We start from the raw sequence: 20678 nt of genomic DNA, 5'->3' as shown, positions 1-20678 counted from the left end.
CCTTAATTATTCCCTAGATTCAGTAGTTTTCTTGTTAATAGTGTTATATATGTATTAGATGTCCTAACCTTATTATGTTTTTGCAAGTTTACCTTTCTAAATTCTTGTACTTGCTATAAAGGGAACACCAATGATGCTAATGGGGGATGAATATGGGCATACCCGCCGTGGAAATAATAACAGTTATGGACATGATACAGCTATCAACAGTTTCCAGTGGGGGCAAGTATGATATTATGTTATCTCCATCGCTGTTACTTCTTTCCTGTTATTGCAAGTAATAACTTCTTTCCTTTATTGAATGTAACCCAATGAACTTTGTCAATCCAGTTGGAAGCAAAGAAGAATGATCACTTCAGGTTCTTCTCCAAGATGATAAAGTTTCGACAGTCACACAGTGTTTTTGAAAAAGAAAATTTCCTTGACAAGGTAATAATGTTGTCTACCTGGTGTCCGATTTAACTTTAATGGCAATTGTACTACTGAGAGAATTAAAATTAATTCTATGTGTAATTTCATTTGTGGCAATATTCTTTGTTTTTAAGTATGAATGCAACAGAAAAAGCTAATGAAAGTGTCACGGCCCGGATTTCCCACCCTCGAGAGTCGTAATGGCGCCTACTAATGTGAGGTAGGCAAGCCAATTATGTGAACAATTAACTTTTTTTTTTACCCATTTTATATTCATTAACAATTGCGAAGTAATAACATTTAAATAGCGGAATTTAACATAAGCGGATGAAAAAGCAATAAGCTAGCTGAACATGAATCCAATACAACTGTTTGAGTCTCGACTACCCAGAACTGGTGTCACAGTTTCACAGACAGTCTAAGAATACTACAATTAAAGGTCTGAAAGAAATAAATACAACACTGTCTCTGGAAATGCATGAAAGAAACAGGAATAGTAGATAGAAGGATACGCCAAGGCCTGCGGACGCCTGCAGGACTACCTCGAGTCGCCTGATGAGCAAGAATCAGCAATCCCACTGCGGTCCGAAGTCTACAACACTGGGGTCTGCCCAAAAGAGTGCAGAGTGTAGTATCAGCACAACCGACCCCATGTGCTGGTAAGTGCCTAGACTAAACTCGGCGAAGTAGGAGGCTAGGACCAGACTACCAAATAAACATGTGCAATTTAACTATATACAACAGAAACGAAGTACAGAAAGAAACAATCATATACAGTCAAGTATGGGAGGGGGAAAACATCGAATAGTAACAGAAGAGCAACCAATAAGTATGAGATCCACCACAGTTCAATTGAAAATAGGAAGGGGAAATCATGTTGTGGGGTACAACAAGTATCAACAGGAAACTAGCAATTTAGTGTAGAGAAACCGTAACACAATTATCAATAAAAATTAGGAATTCAAAGACAAGTGCACGGCATCACCCTTCGTGCTTTTACTCTCTCTCACCAAAACAATACACGGCATCACCCTTCGTGCTTTAACACTCTCTCGCTAAAACAATACACGGCATCACCCTTCGTGCTTTACGCTCTTCCTCACCCAAACAACAATCACAAGGCAAATAGGGTAAGAGAATCTATAACCTTGAAATAAAATCAAGTAACAACAGAAAATCAGTAAATAAACGTAAAGGACAACATAACTCAATTATCAGCAAGAATCAGCGAAAATCAAGGACAAGTACACGGCATCACCCTTCGTGCTTTTACTCTCGTCCTCACCATAAGAATCAATACAATAGGCACGGATGGTACATCGTACGACACAGCATCACCCTTCGTGCTTTACACTCTTTCCTCACCATGAAATCAATATAATAGGCACGGAATGGTACATCGTGCGGTACGACATCACTCTTCGTGCTTTACACTCTTTCCTCACAAAACAATGCACGGCATCACCCTTCGTGCTTTAACTCTCTTCCTCACCCAAACAACAATCACAAACAATAGGGCAAGGGAATAAATGAAATTTGCAGTAAGAATCCCGGCAAAGGAACAACATCAGTAACATCAACATCCCGGCAAGGGAGATAACAAATAAATCAACAATAGCCCGGAAAGGGTGACAACATAATGATCTCTTCTCTTTCTCACTTATACTTCACAATTCACTTCACAACTCGAGCCAATGCTCTAGAGGTTCAATTATCACTTATACTTTCCCAATTCGTTATACAACTTGAGCCAACGCTCCTCAATGTTCATAGGTCACAAATCCTTCCACAAACTTTATACAACAATTAGAAACCACCACTAAGGCATGAAAGATACAACGAAGTCATGATAATCACAATGTAAAGACTCACGGGCATGCTAGACACCAACGTATATATATTCGTCACCATGCCTATACGTCGTACTCAACAATTATCACATAGCAAATAAGACTCAACTCCTAATCCCTCAAGCTAAGGTTAGACCAAACACTTACCTCGAACTTCCACGGCCAACTCAAGCCTCAAACACCTCCTTTCCTTTCGAATTCGGCTCCAAATAAATTGTATCTATACATAATCGACTTCATAACATCAATAAACGCGAAACAATTCAATTCTAATGCTTAATTATAGCTTTCTAATCATTCTTCCCAAAAAGTCAAAAATTGACCCCGGGCCCGCTTGGTCAAAACACGAGGTTCGGACCAAAATTCGATCACCCATTCAGCCACGAGCCCGAATATATAGTTTGTTTTCAAATCCAACCCCAAAACGAGGTCAAATACCCAAATAATCAAAAAGCCCTAACTCTACCTAAATCCCTAATTTTCTACCCTTAATCACATGTTTTAGGCCTAGAAATCTAGTGGGTGTTGATAAAAATGGAAGAAAACAAGTTTAAAATTACATACCCATGAGGTTATGGTGAAGAAGTTCTTCAAAAATCGCCCAAGAGGTGTGGAGAAGATGAAGTTTGTGAAAAATAATGAAAATCCCGTAATGTGTTCTGTTTTTGGAACTTAAAATAACTGGGTGAAATTACTCATCGCGTTCGCGACAGGTCCATCGCGTTCGCGATGGGTTAGGCCTGCTAAGCCTTCGCGTTCGCGGAAGATGGCTCGCGTTCGCAGAGAAATGACCCCTCGAGCCTTCGCGTTCGCGTCCATGTGGTCGCGTTCGCGTAGGTTTAATGCCCCACCTCCTGCCAAGGCTCAATTAGCCTTTGCGTTCGCGTTACCAGGCCCGCCTTCGCGAAGGGAAGACCCCCCAACGCCTCGCGTTCGCGACCTGGGTTACGCGTTCGCGTAGAAGGAATTTCCTTAAGCATAATTAACACATCGCGTTCGCGAGGGTCCTCCCGCGAACGCGAAGAAGGAAATATCAGAATACCAACAGCTGAAAACCTACAACTCTTTAAGAGTTTAAAACCTTCCGAAACTCACCCGAGCCCTCGGGGCTCCAAACCAAAATACGTACTAACTCGAAAACACCATATGAACTTATCCGTGCGATCAAATCGCCAAATTAACATCATTTACATCGAATTAAACCTCAAAATCAATGAATTATTTCAAACTTCTTAAAACATCAAATTTTGCAATTTAGGTCCGATTCACGTCAAATGACATCCATTTCTTACCAAACTTCACAGAGTTATCTTAAATCACATATAAGACCTGTACGGGGCGCCGAAACCAAAATATGGGCCCGATACCAACATGTTCTAATCAAAATTCATTTCAAATTCCTTTAAACAATTTCAGAAAATAATTTTCTTTAAAAATTTATTTCTCGGGATTGAGACCTCGGAATTCGATTCCGGGCATACAACCAAGTCCCATATTTTCCTACGGACCCTCCGGGACCGTCACATCACGAGTCTGGGTTCGTTTACCCAAAACGTTGACCGAAATTAAATTAACTCATTTTATAGTCAAAACTTATTATTTTTCATAGATTTTCATATTTAGGCTTTCCAGCTACACGCCCGGACTGCGCACTCAAATCGAGGTGACGCTAAATGAGGTTTTCAAGGCCTCGGAACACAGAATTCAATTTAAAAGCAAGTGATGACCTTTTTGGTCATCACATTCTCCACCTCTAAAACAACCGTTCGTCCTCGAACGGACATAAGAAGGAAGTACTTGAGTCAGGGAAAAGATGGGGATAACAGCTCCGCATATCGGACTCGGACTCCCAGGTCGATGCCTCAGGGGGGCTGACTTCTTCACTGAACACAAACAGAAGGAAAACTCTTCGATCTCAACTGACGAACCTGTCGGTCTAGAATGGCTACCGGCTCCTCCTCATAAGACAAGTCCTTGTCCAACTGGACAATGCTGAAATCTAACACGTGGGATGGATCGCCGTGATAGTTTCGAAGCATGGACACATGAAACACTGGACGCACGGCTGATAAGCTCGGCGGCAATGCAAGTCTATAAGCTACCTCTCCCACTCGATCAAGAATCTCAAACAGGCCAATGAACCTAGGGCTAAGCTTGCCCTTCTTCCCCAATCTCATCACGCCCTTCATAGGCGACACTCGAAGCAATACCCGCTCATCGACCATGAAAGCCAAATCTCGAACCCTGTGGTCGGCATAACTCTTTTGCCTGGACTGAGCTGTACGAAGCCTATCCCGAATAATCCTAACCTTGTCCAATACATCCTAAACTACATCCGTACCTAATAAATGAGCCTCTCCCCGCTCAAACCATCCAACCGGAGACCGACACCGCCTACCATACAAAGCCTCATAAAGAGCCATCTGAATACTCGACTGGTAGCTGTTGTTGTAGGCAAACTCTGCTAAAGGCAAAAACTGATCTCACGAGCCTCCAAAGTCAATGACACAAGCTCGGAGCATATCCTCCAAAATCTGAATAGTCCGCTTGGACTGCCCGTCCGTCTGAGGATGAAACGCTGTGCTCAACTCAACCCGCGTGCCCAACTCTTGCTGAACTACTTTCTAGAAATATGAGGTAAACTGCGTACCTCGATCCGAAATGATAGATACGGGCACACCATGAAGGCGAACAATCTCCCGGATATAGATCTCAGCTAGCCTCTCGGAAGAATAGGAGACTGTCACATGAATGAAATGCACTGACTTGGTCAGCCTATCAACAAAAACTCACACTGCATCGAACTTCCTTTGAGTCCGTGGGAGTCCAACAACGAAGTCCATAGTGATACGCTCCCACTACCACTCAGGAATCTCAATCTGCTGAAATAAACCACCGGGCCTCTGATGCTCGTACTTAACCTGCTGACAATTCAAACACCAAGCCACATATGCAACAATATCCTTCTTCATTCTCCGCCACCAATAATGCTAACGCAAATCCTGATACATCTTCGCGGCGCCCGGATGAATAGAGTACCGGGAGCTAAGGGCCTCCTCTAAAATCAACTCCCGAAGCCCATCCACATTTGGCACACAAACTCGACCCTGCAATCTCAAAACTCTATCATCATCTAAGGTAACCTGCTTGGCACCTCCGCGCTGCACCGTGTCTCTAAGGACACACAAATGGGGATCATCATACTGCCGATCACGGATACGCTCCAATAAAGAAGAACGAGCGACCGTGCAAGCTAACACACGACTAGGCTCAGAAACATCCAACCTCACGAACTGATTGGTCAAGGCCTGAACATCCAAAGCAAGCGGTCTTTCACCGACCGGAATATAAGCAAGACTGCCCATACTGGCTGACTTCCTACTCAAAGCATCGGCCACCACATTGGCCTTTCCCAGATGATATAAGATGGTGATATCATAGTCTTTGAACAACTCCAACCACCTTCTCTGCCTCAAATTCAACTCTTTTTGCTTGAACAAATACTGCAGACTCTTGTGATCCGTGAACACCTCACATTCCACGTCGTACAGATAATGCCTCCGAATCTTCAACGCGTGAACAATGGCTGCCAACTCCAAATCATGAACCGGATAGTTCTTCTCATGAATCTTCAATTGCCGCGAAGCATAGGCAATGACCTTGCCATCCTATATCAACACTGCACCAAGTCCAATATGAGATGCATCACAATAGACTGTATAAGGCCCTGAACTTGTGGGCAATACCAACACCGGTGCCATAGTCAGAGCTGTCTTGAGCTTCTGAAAGCTCGCCTCACACTCATCCGACCATCTTAACTGGGTACCCTTCTGGGTCAACCTGGTCATCGGGGCTGCGATAGATGAAAACCCCTCCACGAACCGACGATAGTAGCCTGCCAATCCCAAGAAACTCCGAATCTTTGTAGCTGATGCTGGTCTAGGCCTGTTCTTGACTGTCTCGATCTTCTTCAGATCAACCTGAATACCTTTACTAATACAACATGACCCAGGAATGCAACTGAACTCAACAAGAACTCACACTTCGAAAACTTGGCATACAACTGACTGTCCCTCAGAGTCTCAAGAACCACTCTAAGATGTTGCTCGTGCTCCTCCCAGTTGCGGGAGTAGATCAAAATATCATCAATGAAGACTATCACGAACGAATTCAAGTAAGGCATGAACACTCGGTTCATCAAATCCATAAAAGTTGCTGGGGCATTTGTCAACCCGGATGACATCACCAAGAACTCATAATGCTCGTACCGAGTGCGGAAAGCTGTCTTAGGGACATCGGATGCCCTAATCCTCAACTGATGGTAGCCAGATCTCAAGTCAATCTTCGAAAATACCTTGGCACCCTGAAGCTGATCAAACAAATCATCAATCCTCGGCAATGGATTGTAACCTTGTTCAACTGCCGGTAATCAATACACATTCTCATCGATTCGTCCTTCTTAACAAACAACACCGGCGCACCCCAAGGCGAGACACTCGGCCTAACAAAACCCTTCTCAAGCAAGTCCTGCAACTGCTCCTTCCACTCTTTCAACTCAGGCGGGGCCATACGATACAGCAGAATAGAAATGGGCTGAGTGCCCGGAGCCAAATCAATGCAGAAATCAATATCCCTGTCGGGTGGCATACCTGGCAAGTCTGGAGGGAATACCTCAGGAAACTCACGAACAACGGGCATAGAATCAATAAAAGGAACCTCAGCACTAGAATCACGAACATATGCCAAATAGGCCAAACACCCCTTCTTGACCATACGTCGAGCCTTCACATAAGAGATAACACTACGGGTAGAATGACCAGGAGCCCCTCTCCACTCTAAACGAGGCAAACCCGGTAAAGCTAAGGTCACAGTCTTGGCATGACAGTCCAAGATCGCGTGGTAAGGTGATAACCAGTCCATCCCCAATATAACATCGAAATCGACCATATCCAGAAGCAACAAATCTACACGAGTCTCAAGACCCCCAATCACAACTATACAAGAGCGATGGACTCGATCTACCACAATAGAATCACCCACCGGTGTAGACACATAAATAGGAGCACTCAATGAATCATTAGGCATGACCAGATACGGTGCAAAATAAAACCGAAGCTTCTCTACCACAAACCAGAGCAGTACCTTTACCTCCACCTCTAATACCTTTACCTCCACCTCTAGCATCTCTACCTCCACCTCTAATACCTCTACCTCCACCTCCAGCTAACTGAGCGGGCTGGACGAGTCCCTCAATGAACCTTCTCACTATCTCTCACAATGGGAAGTATGATAAGAGCATGACGAGCCAAGTCGATGAATCTGATCTCGTACTAAGTAACAGTCATAGAACCTTGCTGGAGACGCTCAAACTGCCTCCGATAGACCTCTCTCTGAGTGATGTGGAGAAACTCCTCCAGAAATAGCTGCGTGAACTGTTCTCAAGTCAAAGCTGATGACCTAACTGGTATAGCCAATCAATAATCCCTCCAACAGGTCTTGGCGGATCCAGACAAGCAAAAAGTAGCAAAATTCAACCCCATTGGTCTCCACAACCCCCATGTTCCTGAGAGCCTCATGATAGCGGCCTAGATAATCTTGGGGATCCTCAGAAGATGCATCGCTGAAAGTAGTAGTGAAGAGCTTGGTGAAACTTATCCAATCTCCACAAAGCCTCCGAAGACGTAGCTGATCTACCACCGGTCTGTGCTGCTGTTCGGCTGATGAGGCGGTACGTGACCTCGCCATTCGCGAAAGGACAATAGTAGAGGTTTCAATTTAGCATTGAGAGAACAAAATCACACGACAGGAAATAATAGATGTGAAGTTTTTCCTAACTCTGTAGCCTCTGGGGGATAAATACAGACGTCTCCGTACCGATCCCTCAGACTTTACTAAGTTTGTCTGTGAATTGTGAGACCTATGTAACCTAGAGCTCTGATGCCAACTTGTCACCACCCGGATTTCCCATCCTCGAGAGTCGTGATGACGCCTACTAATGTGAGCTAAGTAAGCCAATTATGTGAACAATTAACCTTTTTTTACCCATTTTATATTCATTAACAATTACGAAGTAATAACATTCAAACAGCGGAATTTAACATAACCGGAAGAAAAAGCAATAAGCTAGCTGAACATGAATCCAATACAACTGTTTGAGTATCGGTTACCCAGAACTGGTGTCACAGTTTCACAAGCGGTCTAAGAATACTACAATTAAAAGTCTGAAAGAAATAAATACAACACTCTCTCTGGAAATACATGAAAGAAACAGGAATAGTAAATAGAAGGAGACGCGAAGGCCTGCAGGACTACCTCGAGTCGCCTGATCAGCAAGAATCAGCAATCTCACTGCGGTCCGAAGTCTACAACATTGGGGTCTGCACAAAAGAGTGCAGAGTGTAGTATCGGCACAACCGACCCCATGTGCTGGTACGTGCCTAGCCTAACCTCGGCGAAGTAGTGACGAGGCTAGGACCAGACTACCAAGTGCAATTTAACTATATACAGCAGAAAAGAAGTACAGAAAGAAACGGTCATATACAGTCAAGTATGGGAGGGGGAAAACATGCTGCGGGGAAACATCGAATAGTAACAGAAGAGCAACCAATAAGTATGAGGTCCACCATAGTTCAATTGAAAATAAGAAGGGGAAATCATGCTGCGGGGTACAACAAGTATCAACAGGAAACCAACAATTTAGTGTAGAGAAACCGTAACACAGTTATCAATAAAAATTAGGAAATCAAAAACAAGTGCACGGCATCACCATTCGTGCTTTTACTCTCTCTCACCAAAACAATACACTGCATCACCCTTCGTGTTTTACGCTCTTCCTCACCCAAACAACAATCACAAGGCAAATAGGGTAAGGGAATCTATAACCTCGAAATAAAATCAAGTAACAACAGAAAATTAGTAAGTAAACATAAAGGACAACATAACTCAATTATCAGCAAGAATCAGGGAAAATCAAGGACCAGTGCACGACATCACCCTTCGTGTTTTTACTCTCGTCCTCACCATAAGAATCAATACAATAGGCACGGAATGGTACATCGTGCGGCACAGCATCACCCTTCGTGCTTTACACTCTTTTCTCACCATGAAATCAATATAATAGGCACGGAATGGTACATCGTGCGGTACGACATCATTCTTCGTGCTTTACACTCTTTCCTCACAAAAACAATGCACGGCATCATCCTTCGTGCTTTAACTCTCTTCCTCACCCAAACAACAATCACAAACAATAGGGCAAGGGAATAAATGAAATTTGCAGTAAGAATCCCAGCAAAGGAACAACATCAATAACATCAACATCCCGGCAAGGGAGATAACAAATAAATCAACAATAGCCCGGAAAGGGTGACAACATAATGATCTCTTCTCTCTCTAACTTTTACTTCACAATTCACTTCACAACTCGAGCCAATGCTCTAGAGATTCAATTATCACTTATACTTTCACAATTCGTTATACAACTTGAGCCAACGCTCCTCAATGTTCATAGGTCACAAATCCTTCCACAAACTTTATACAACAATTAGAAACCACCACTAAGGCATGAAAGATACAACAAAGTCATGATAATCACAATGTAAAGACTCACGGGCATGCTAGACACCAACGTATATATATTCGTCACCATGCCTATACGTCGTACTCAACAATTACCACATAGCAAATAAGACTCAACTCCTAATCCCTCAAGCTAAGGTTAGACCAAACACTTACCTCGAACTTCCACGGCCAACTCAAGCCTCAAACACCTCCTTTCCTTTCGAATTCGGCTCCAAATAAATTGTATCTATACATAATCGACTTCATAACATCAATAAACGCGAAACAATTCAATTTTAATGCTTAATTATAGCTTTCTAATCATTCTTCCCAAAAAGTCAAAAATTGACCCCGGGCCCGCTTGGTTAAAACACGAGGTTCGGACCAAAACTCGATTACCCATTCAGTCACGAGCCCGAATATATAATTTGTTTTCAAATCCGACCCCGAAACGAGGTCAAATTCCCAAATAATCAAAAAGCCCTAACTCTACCCAAATCCCTAATTTTCTACCCTTAATTACATGTTTTAGGCCTAGAAATCTAGTGGGTGTTGATAAAAATGGAAGAAAACAAGTTAAAGATTACTTACCCAAGAGGTTATGGTGAAGAAGTTCTTCAAAAATCGCCCAAGAGGTGTGGAGAAGATGAAGTTTGTGAAAAATAATGAAAATCCCGTAATGTGTTTTGTTTTTGGAACTTAAAATAACTGGGCGAAATTACTTATCGCGTTCGCGACAGGTCCATCGCGTTCGCGATGGGTTAGGCCTGCTAGGCTTTCGCGTTCGCAGAATACGGCTCGCGTTCGCGGAGAAATGACCCCTCGAGCCTTCGCGTTCGCGTCCATGTGGTCGCGTTCGCGTAGGTTTAATCCCCTACCCCTGCCCAGGCTCAATTAGCCTTCGCGTTCGCGTTACCAGGCCCGCATTCGCGAAGGGAAAACCCCCTAACGCCTCGCGTTCGCGACCTGGGTTATGCGTTCGCGTAGAATGAATTTCCTTTAGCATAATTAACATATCGCGTTCGCGAGTGTCCTCCCGCGAACGCGAAGAAGGAAATATCAGAATACCAACAGCTGAAAACCTACAACTTTTTAAGAGTTTAAAACCTTCCGAAACTCACCCGAGCCCTCGGGGCTCCAAACCAAACATATGTACTAACTCGAAAACACCATATGAACTTATCCGTGCAATTAAATCGCCAAATTAACATCATTAACATCGAATTAAACCTCAAAATCAACGAATTATTTCAAACTTCTTAAAACATCAAATTTTGCAATTTAGGTCCGAATCACGTCAAATGACATCCATTTCTTACCAAACTTCACAGAGTTATCTTAAATCACATGTAAGACTTGTGCCGGGCGTCGGAACCAAAATACGGGCCCGATACCAACATGTTCTAATCAAAATTCATTTCAAATTCCTTTAAACAATTTTAGAAAATAATTTTTTTTAAAAATTCATTTCTCGAGCTTGGGACCTCGGAATTCTATTCCAGGCATACGCCCAAGTCCCATATTTTCCTACGGACCCTCCGGGACCGTCACATCACGGGTCCGGGCCCGTTTACCCAAAACGTTGACCGAAGTCAATTTAACTCATTTTATAGTCAAAACTTATCATTTTTCATAGATTTTCATATTTAGGCTTTCCGGCTACGCGCCTGGACTGAGCACGCAAATCGAGGTGACGCTAAATGAGGTTTTCAAGGCCTCGGAACACAGAATTCAATTTAAAAGCAAGTGATGACTTTTTGGGTCATCACAGAAAGAGTGCCTGTGAAGTAATGATCACGTGTATGTGATCAAAATGATACAAATGTCTATTTAGACCTTCTGATTCGTGGTTGGAGTTGGTGGGACATAACCTGAGGGTACTGAAACTAATCTAAAGGTCAGTCTTTTTGGGTCCTCTCTGAGGAACATACTTACATGGTGTTTCCTCACATGACATATAGTTAGTTTAGGTTATCGCATCTATGATCCACAAGTCCTTTTATAGGCTGTTCCCTTTTCACATGTTCGGAAGAATTAATCAATGTTGGACCCCTCAAGTACTGATGGTTCTCTTCAAGGTGTTTGAGATATTTCTAGCTATTTGAATCTTTTGGTGCCTGTTATCATTCTTTTTTTTCCCGGGTGAAATAATGAAATTAGCTTGAAATCACTAAATAAAGATAGGTGCAGTTCCATTGTAGTACATAGTGTTTTCTGAAATTAACTCTTCATTGTTGCCGTCTCAATTCGACTATTCTGATGGCTCAGCAAAAATTCCTTTGCAGAACGAGATTACCTGGCTTGAGGACAACTGGTACAATGAAGAGAGTAGATTCCTTGCATTTACGTAAGAAACTAATCCCTATTGACAAACTGACAATAATCTCCATATTTAGATGATGGATGGGCTCAAATATAGTTCTTTATTTAAAATGTAGATTGTTCCGTTGGTTTTTCTCATGCTTTGAGCTCTTCTTCTCAGTAAGACAGTTGGATTGTAGCCAATCACCTCTCTGTTTCTGCATTTTGAATTCACTCACATGCTGATGATGTATGACAATGATGACCAGTCCTTTTTAAACTGCTTTCATGAACTCTATTTCTTTAGCACTGATTTTTCTCTAGTTTTTCTTCTCTCAGTTTTCACTTGCAGCTGATTTCAGTTTTTCAACCAGGATTTAGTTTGTCAATATAAAAAATTTATGATCTATTGTTTTCGCACAACTGAATTGGCATCGTGGGTTCTCTTTGTACAATGTAGGCTCCACGATGGGAATGGAGGAGATATTTACTTAGCATTTAATGCGCACCACTTTTTTGTCAAAGCAGAAATACCTTCACCTCCACAAAATAGACGCTGGCACCGAGTGGTAAGCTATTCCTGTTAGTTAAGGAACGCTTTTTGCATATACATCCAAAACAAAATACGAGACAGCCTCTGAATTCTGCTACTGCTCTATATTTGTTTATTCTTTTGGAATATAGAATTGTACCTACCAATTTGCAATTTATGGGTCCAAGCTGGCAAGCGTTGTATTACTTCCCCATTTTCCTATCTCATTTCCCATTGAACGCTTCGTTTTGTCCGAATTGAAGTTTAACATCTTGCTCTTTCCAGAATGTGAACAATCCATCATGATTGTGCCACTGAATTGGATATAGTTATGTCCTTAGTTTGTGATTAGAGTAGTGGAGTATGGATACACTGATTTCCTTTTCTATGTAACTTTAAGTGGAACTTCATTTTGGGGGGGGGGGGGATTGCAAGTAGAACAGACTAACTATTCTCTAATTTATAAAAAGTGTTGGGTGTGCAAACAAAGTCCGACATTTGTAGCTGAAAAGATTGGAAGCCTACATATAATGTGTAGAATCTTTTAATTGTGTGATGTGAGGTCTTTTGGAGGAAACCGTGTGAGCTTTGACCCAACAATTGGTATCAGAGTCCCGGTTCGGCGGGACGAGTATGCCTGTGGCAGAGTAATCGTGTGGGGCTTGATTTACTTCCAATAACGAGCTTAGAGAAACACACAGACAAGAAGAAACTAGTAGCGGGCTTTGATTGCCATAAACACTCTAATAATGTGGGTGACACATAGTGAATCTTGGAAATTGATGGATCATGGTATTGACCACGTGGAACTTAGTTTGAGGGGGAGATTGTTGGGTGTGCAAGCAAAGTCCCACATTAGTAGTTGAAAAGATTGGTAATCTATATATAAGGTGTAGGGGAGTCTTTTGGGGAAAATTGTGCGGGCTTGACCCAAAGTGGATAGTATCACACCATATTAAAGTATCTTTGGGCTGGTTTAGCCCAACAAAATGATTTTAATCCATATTTTTCAGTATTACAATCTCATTGAAGCCTGTCAATGGAATATAACAAGCTACTTCTTTGTATAGAAGAAAACACAAACACTGTACGGCATACAGTCATATACAATGTCATATATGAAATACACTGTATAGCATGTGAAATAATAGCAGTCATATACGTAGCATGGCTGCGGTACCAGTATGATGTTGAATACAGATGTAATACTATGTTGAATAGGGATACAATACCAGTGGTTATGCTAATATGAGATAATGTCTTGCAGTTTGTTAAAACGATATGAAGATATGAAAATTAGGGGAAAACTACCATTTGGTTACTACATTATAGTATTGCTTGTGTTAGTTGTGTCATCAGAAGAATACAAGTAGCAATTGTTGTTATAATAAATAAAGGGCTTATCCCATTCACGAAGTGTTCCTAAACTAGTGCTGGGGTAGAGGGCACCGGCGAATATACCATGTCGCCTTCCCCTTGCATTATTATACTAAATAAATAAAAATACTAACCATCCTATTTTGTTATCTGAAGAATACAGCAAGAAACAATCACAACTATAACAAATAAAGGGCTTACTGGCTCACGGAGTGTTTCCAAACTTGTGCTACAGTACAGGGCGTGGGCATGGGCGTAACGCGATGCCTGATTCACTATAATAGTTAAATAAGTAAACTTACCATCTTATTCTTTTTCCTCCCTAAAATTTTCAGGCTCCTGTCAATCATACAAAGATTGTGTTCCTTTTTCTGAAAACTTATTTTGACACTACCATATCCTTTTCAGAATATGCACGCTAAAATACAGGATATTTCACTTCAGAAGATATAAAAGCATGAAAAGGAAAATACGCAGTAGATACTGCATCCCAGGCATATTTTACCTTGGATGAATCGGAAACTAATAAACGATCTATGACATGATATCCTTTCTTCGTAAAGTTTCATTCTGCCGAATCTGCGAAACAACAGCCATTTGGAACTATCTCCAGACAATCTTCCATTTATTTTACATTATTTTGTTCGCTCTGTTGTAAGTTCCAATTTTTTATGAGAAGGAAGGTTCATTTGCATGTCTGTTCAATGTAGCTAGTATTTGTTTTGGTGGTGTTGTCTTGATCTTTACTTTCTCAAGTAGCACGGAAACTAAAGGTGTTACCTCTTCAAATTTCGTACAAACTGATAAGGTTTTTAGTGCAGGTGGACACTAATCTGAAATCCCCTGATGATTTCGTTACTGAAGGCATTGCTGGTATCAGTGGAACTTATAATGTTGCACCATATTCTGCTATTCTTCTGGAAGCAAAGCAATAATTATTAGATTATGCTGCTTAAGATATTCTGCCCTGGGTTATCACTTTCTTGATTGGGTGGTTAAATCGGAATTCAGGCGCTAATATAAGCATACAGTTAGCCTATAGATGTAATCTGTTAGAAGCAGAAATTCATGAAGAAAGTTGCGATAAGCGACCAGTTTGTTCAGGCTGTTATTAACATGTATAAACAACCCGCAGTAACCAGATAAATGGGGACCATTTGTCCAGGTTGTTAGAGACGGATCTTGGTTATGAGGAATGCGCAGGACGTAACATATTAAGGCAGGCTGTTGTTTTGGCTTGCAGAATCAACATATTCATCTGCTGACACATGCTTTGGCCATCCCTGTCTCTGAGAGGCGGTAACATACTGGTGGGTCGCAAGGAATTTTTAAATAGGCAAAGGTTCTGTAAAGTGCCTTCATCATGTTTTCTCTTTAAAGGAGACAAATTTATATGTAAATGTTTCCTTAGAAAGTTCATTTCTATTAACCCAGCAAGCTTATTCCAGAGAGGATAAAAAGAGAATTTGGAGGATAAAAAGAGAACTTGGGTATGTGCATCCTTTTCTCCCTTTCCATTTCATTATTTTTATGTATCAGGAATACTTAGTCTAAGGCCTATCTAAAACTCTGGAAATAAGGTAAAACATGACATTACAGTTGGTTTCACGTTACCAGATTGTAGCTTCTAGGGGTGTTCAAAGAAAATTGAAAAATATAAAGCTTCAATCTTTAATCAAATCTCCATAAGTCACAAAAATTAATTTTGGTTCACATGGTCAAAACACGAGTCAGAGTAGATTTTGACTACCCATATCCTTACGACTCTAAATATGTAATTAGATTTCAAAATCAAGTTCAAATCGACCATCAAATCTCCAAAATTCAACCTCTTAAATTGTAGACAAACTCCAATTTTCACATTGAAATTTCAAGTTTTAGGAGTTGAATTTAATAAGGAATCACAATATCAAGCCAAATCCAAGTGAATTCTTTACCTCCAATGTGATAGTGCATTTGCTCTTCAAAATCTCCACCGCTCGAAGTCTAGGGATCAAAACATGAGAGAATAGGTCAATTTCGGAAATAAATCTCTTCAGTGGTCTGCCCAAGCATCTTCGCATTTGTGGCTAAAAATCTTGTACTAGCGAGATCGTATTTGCGAAAAATCCTTGTTTTTGCGAGCTACCCCTATCAGCCTTCCCTCGCACCTATGATACATCATTGCATCTGCAGAGATGCAGGTGTGTCCTACCTTCACACCTTTCGCAGATGTGTACACTCTTAGGCAGCCCACTCTTTGTAAGTGCACGATAAATTTACGCAGCTACGCAAACCACCTCGCAGATGCAACCAACTACAGGACCAAGCCTTCCTTCACTTCTCTGCATAGAATCTTCGCATGTGAGACATCGCACCTGTGCACCAGGAATCGCAGGTGCGGCACACCAGCACTAGCAATGCCAACAACATCCAAAGTGATGCTAAATCATCTTGAAACACACATGAGCCCTCGAGCCCCCATCTAACCATACAAAATGAATCCTAATACCTTATCTTAACTTATCCAAGTGATCAAAACAACACAATTAACATCAAAACCAAGAATTAACGATTGAAATTCATCTCTTAACTTTCAAACTTTCTAAATTCGCCAAACATATTTGAATCATGCTTAAGCATTCCGGATGCCAACCAAACTTCGCACGCAAGTTCCAATCCACTAAACGAACTAGGGCTATGCATAATTTGGTAAATACCGAATTACCGTACTGAAACCGAAAATTTTTGTATTTCGTATATTGTATTTTGGTATTTGGTATGGTATTTGGTTTATGGTTTTTTAAAAATTGGTATTAGGTATGGTATTTGGTATTTTAAAATAAATTACCGAAATACCGATACCGTACCGAAATATATATTATATTACAAAAACACATATTATCAATTATAACATAAATATAAAAAATCTAAAATTTTACTTTCCTTTATTCTCTAAGTGCATCAATTAACTCTAAACATGTAACAAGACATTTCTAATGAACAAATATTCTTTTATGTACAATTTTCTCTATTTGGGTCGATATTTGCTAGTTTTGGACAAATTTTTTGTCAACAAACATTTGCAGTTTTATATTTTTGAGTACTTTAATTAAGAATACACTAGTTAGTATTCAAACCGAATAAACTGAAGTTACCGAACCGAATAAACCGAAATCGAAAGGAGTAAAACCAAACCATAACGAATTTAGTTAGGTACGGTATTGGTATAGGATTTTAAGAAATCGAATACCAAAAATACCGAATCGAAATATCTAAATACAGTACCATACCGACCGATGAACACCCCTAAAACGAACCTAACCAAGTCTCGGAACACCAATAGGAAGCCGATAACATCAAAGTCAACTCCTGGTCAAATTTATGAACTCTCCAAATCTTCAAATTGCTAATTTTCGGCAAAAAGAGCCAAAACCTTCTAGGAACCTCCAAATCCAAATTCGAACATATCCCTAATTTCGAAATCGCCATAAGAACATGTTGGACCCATAAAATCACCAGCTCGAGGGCGTTCGGAGTCAAACTCAGGTTAACGCTAGCAACTTAACCTTCTAAATTGGAATCAAGTGTTCCAAATTACTCTCAAACCTTCCCAAAATCAAACCAACCATTTTTTTAAGTCACAAAACAACAAACACATATACGCAAAGTATCAAATAGGGAAACGAGGGTCAAAGGCCGATCGTTACAAGTACATGGGGTCAGTTGTACTCATACTATACCTTTGCACCTTGTGTGCAGATTTTAGAGTTGAGTTGTTGTGGATGACGGAGGCTAGCATTGGAGATGTTCCAGCGTTCCAGTGGCAAGCTACCCTTTTGTTCATGGTAGATTAGGATTGTACTTTTGTTTATGTATATTCAAATTGATGTTGTATTTTCTTCCTACTAGCGTTGTAAATCTAAAATCTTAGTGGCACACAACTTGTTTTGCCAGTTCTTGGAATAGGTGTATTGATTTTCGTGTTCTTATATTAATATATTTGATGATTCTCGATTTCAATTGTGTATATGTTAGAATGGTTTACCTAGTAGGTTGGGTTAGGTGCCGTCACAACTTGGTGGCATATTGGGTCGTGACAAGTAGGTATCAAAACTATAGGTTCATAAGTTATACAAGTCATGATGAAATGTCTAGTAGAGTCGTGCGGATTAGTATGATAACGTCTATACTTCTCTTCTAGAGGCTACATGACATCTAGGAAACTTCAATTTTTTTTTCTTTTTTTATCGTGTGACCTTGACTCAGCTTGAAGTCTAATCATTGATTTCTCTCTATTCGATTGTATTCATTGTTGAGTACTTGATATCAGTTGTGCATCGATGGCTTGTGATGTCATGGATGAGGTGCGAGATAGTTTTTTGTGTTGTGAAGGTAGGGCAATCTAAAGGACTTTACGCCAGGTTTAGGCTGCAGCTTTGGCTTCACAGATTCATTGTGTGAGTATGTTATTTTGGGACTCTTACATTCGGTAGCATCCCTAGTGGTGGGATTGATGGCTCGGTGAGTGGCAGGATAGCTATGTGATGAGTATTATGTGACTTTAGATAGTTTGGATGTGATGGGAAAGATTTGCTTGAGATGCAAAGTGAATATGAATATTTGATTATAATCTTGATCTGCAATACAGTCTTGAGATTTGGTGTGTGTTGATGGACCTTTCAGTTGTTCATTAGTGGAATGAAATGAATTTTTATATCTTATTGACTAGTGTAGAATCGGGAAGATGAATTGGTCACTTAGAGGTTGTAACCATGGTAAGGTTATAGAAGATATTGAATGGAGGCTACAAGTGGGTTTTCTCATGTGAGAAAACTTGAGGTTGTATCATTTCTTATGAGGTTCCTATTAAGAGTTTTACTTCCACCCGATGGAATGTATGTACTACAACGAGAGTTCAAATCGCTCGAGGGAGTTGGCACAACTTCCACATAGACGAGTATGCATTTGGACAAATAACTGGGGAAGTGTTATGATTAATGCTACATGAGTTTATGAGGAATTCAACTGAGTAACAGTATGAGATCGTGATAGTTATGGAGGAAAAGTATAATGGATTATTGGATGATGTGATTATGGCTTCGATCCAAGTGGGCGAGACTACCATCGATGATCGGGTCATATAGGCTTGCGTTGTTGTGATTCCTTGACTATACGCTTGTGCATTACCTATGATTTGAGAAGGGTGACATCGAGGATGATTTTAGGCAAGGAATTTGCTGGATACATGATGTACTATACACTATTGATATATGGAGATTATGGAATGACTCAGGTTTGATATTCTTTGTGGATATATTATGCAAAGGTAAAGATTTACTCGGTTGCCTAAGGATAAGGTTGCTTCTTCGATATATTTATGTGCTAATACAGCACAAGTCGTTCGGCATGTATTGGCTATGCATAAGGTTCTAGCGTAGAATGTATGACTCCCGAGAACGGTTCTAGTGGGTTATGTTTCGGGATGTGATACTTAAGTATTTGCCAGATTCCGTTGTATGGCTAAAGATTTGAAATTTGCCTTGGATTGTGCTTGGAGTATTTTTACATCATTATTGGTTCTACGTTGTAGCATTATAGAGATGACAGGAACAACTTCAGATTCATTGAAGGGCTCTTTAAATCAGACATTTGGATTTGATGTACTTATGGGTACATGAAAGGGAATATAGTGGCTTACGGATCTTAGGATGTTGTAGTTTCATTTTGGGATCAATTGGTATAAGTTTTTCTTAAATACCACAGTACATTCGAAAGAAGAGAGACCCTATGAAGGCAGATCAAAGGTAATCTAAAGAAGTTAGATCAACATTGGATCAACATGGTAATAGAAATAATCAATTTCTTTGGTATGATGGGCCATTGTAGTCACTTTTGTGGTAGGAAATCTGTGTTTGGCAGTCTGCGTGACTTGTTTAGCTTGGAGAGATTCATTTTCGATTGTGAATTATTGTGTAAGCAGATTCTAAAAGTTTGAGGACTATCACGAAGGATGTAGTGAGTCGTGTAAGGTTTGGATTGCCTTGCAAAGTAACGATTTGTCTTCAAGTAGACGGATTGGATCAGATATAGCGTATTTGCTTTGAGTTGCTTATGGGACATGGTAGTACAGATTTTTGCATCAAAAAGAAAGGGAATGTGTTGTAAAGGGTACCTACATATGAGGTCTGTGAATACTTTGACTAAGCGCTATGGCAATTGGGTGATGGTCAGCAATCGAGGTTTAGATTTTAGTTGCTCTGGAGGACCTGTGGATAATGCACGTTTTGGAGATGCTTGCAGGTATGACTTTAGAGTTGTTTTTGAGTAGGCATTTTCATTGGGATGAGGAGTCTTGTACTTTTGGAGTTTACAGATTGCCTTTCTAGAGGTGATACTATCTTCTTTGTTATGGTCAGATTGCATGTGTCCTCGATGGGTGAAATGAGAAGATGTGTGCTTGTTCGAGCATGAGGATTATGGTATTTGGGGTGTTGTGATCTGCTTAGGTGTAGTGATGTATCTTTCTAGGAATTGTTGGTTTGAGGAGTATGGTTCGATAGGTTGTTCGAACTATTTTATGTGCTGGAATGATGAACAAGTTGAGTAACAACTCAAAGGCTCAAGTATTTGTGTATTCTATGTATTAGGTTCCGCAAGGTTATAGT

General features: G+C 40.7%; 1 protein-coding gene across 3 annotated transcripts in view; it reads left to right on the top strand.

The window, feature by feature from the left end:
• LOC104235975 (isoamylase 3, chloroplastic) overlaps positions 1-15524 on the top strand; it is an 85205-nt gene extending 69681 nt beyond the window's left edge. Inside the window, exons 20-24 of one of the 3 annotated variants that reach the window (XR_011403427.1) lie at positions 122-226; positions 331-429; positions 546-631; positions 12107-12168; positions 12583-12653. Coding sequence is in view for 2 of the 3 variants with exons in the window: in XM_070162290.1 (XP_070018391.1) it covers positions 122-226; positions 331-429; positions 12107-12168; positions 12583-12691; positions 14853-14966 (489 nt within the window). In the remaining variant the exon portion in view is untranslated. Of the gene's footprint in view, positions 1-121; positions 227-330; positions 430-545; positions 632-12106; positions 12169-12582; positions 12692-14847 lie in introns of those variants that run through there. The other 2 variants (XM_070162290.1, XM_070162291.1) reach the window with 2 other exon arrangements.
• Positions 15525-20678: the final 5154 nt, after the last annotated feature.

The sequence above is a fragment of the Nicotiana sylvestris genome, chromosome 11 (genome assembly GCF_000393655.2).
Source record: "Nicotiana sylvestris chromosome 11, ASM39365v2, whole genome shotgun sequence".
NCBI lineage: Eukaryota > Viridiplantae > Streptophyta > Magnoliopsida > Solanales > Solanaceae > Nicotiana > Nicotiana sylvestris.
This window is presented reverse-complemented; position numbering and strand designations above follow the sequence as displayed.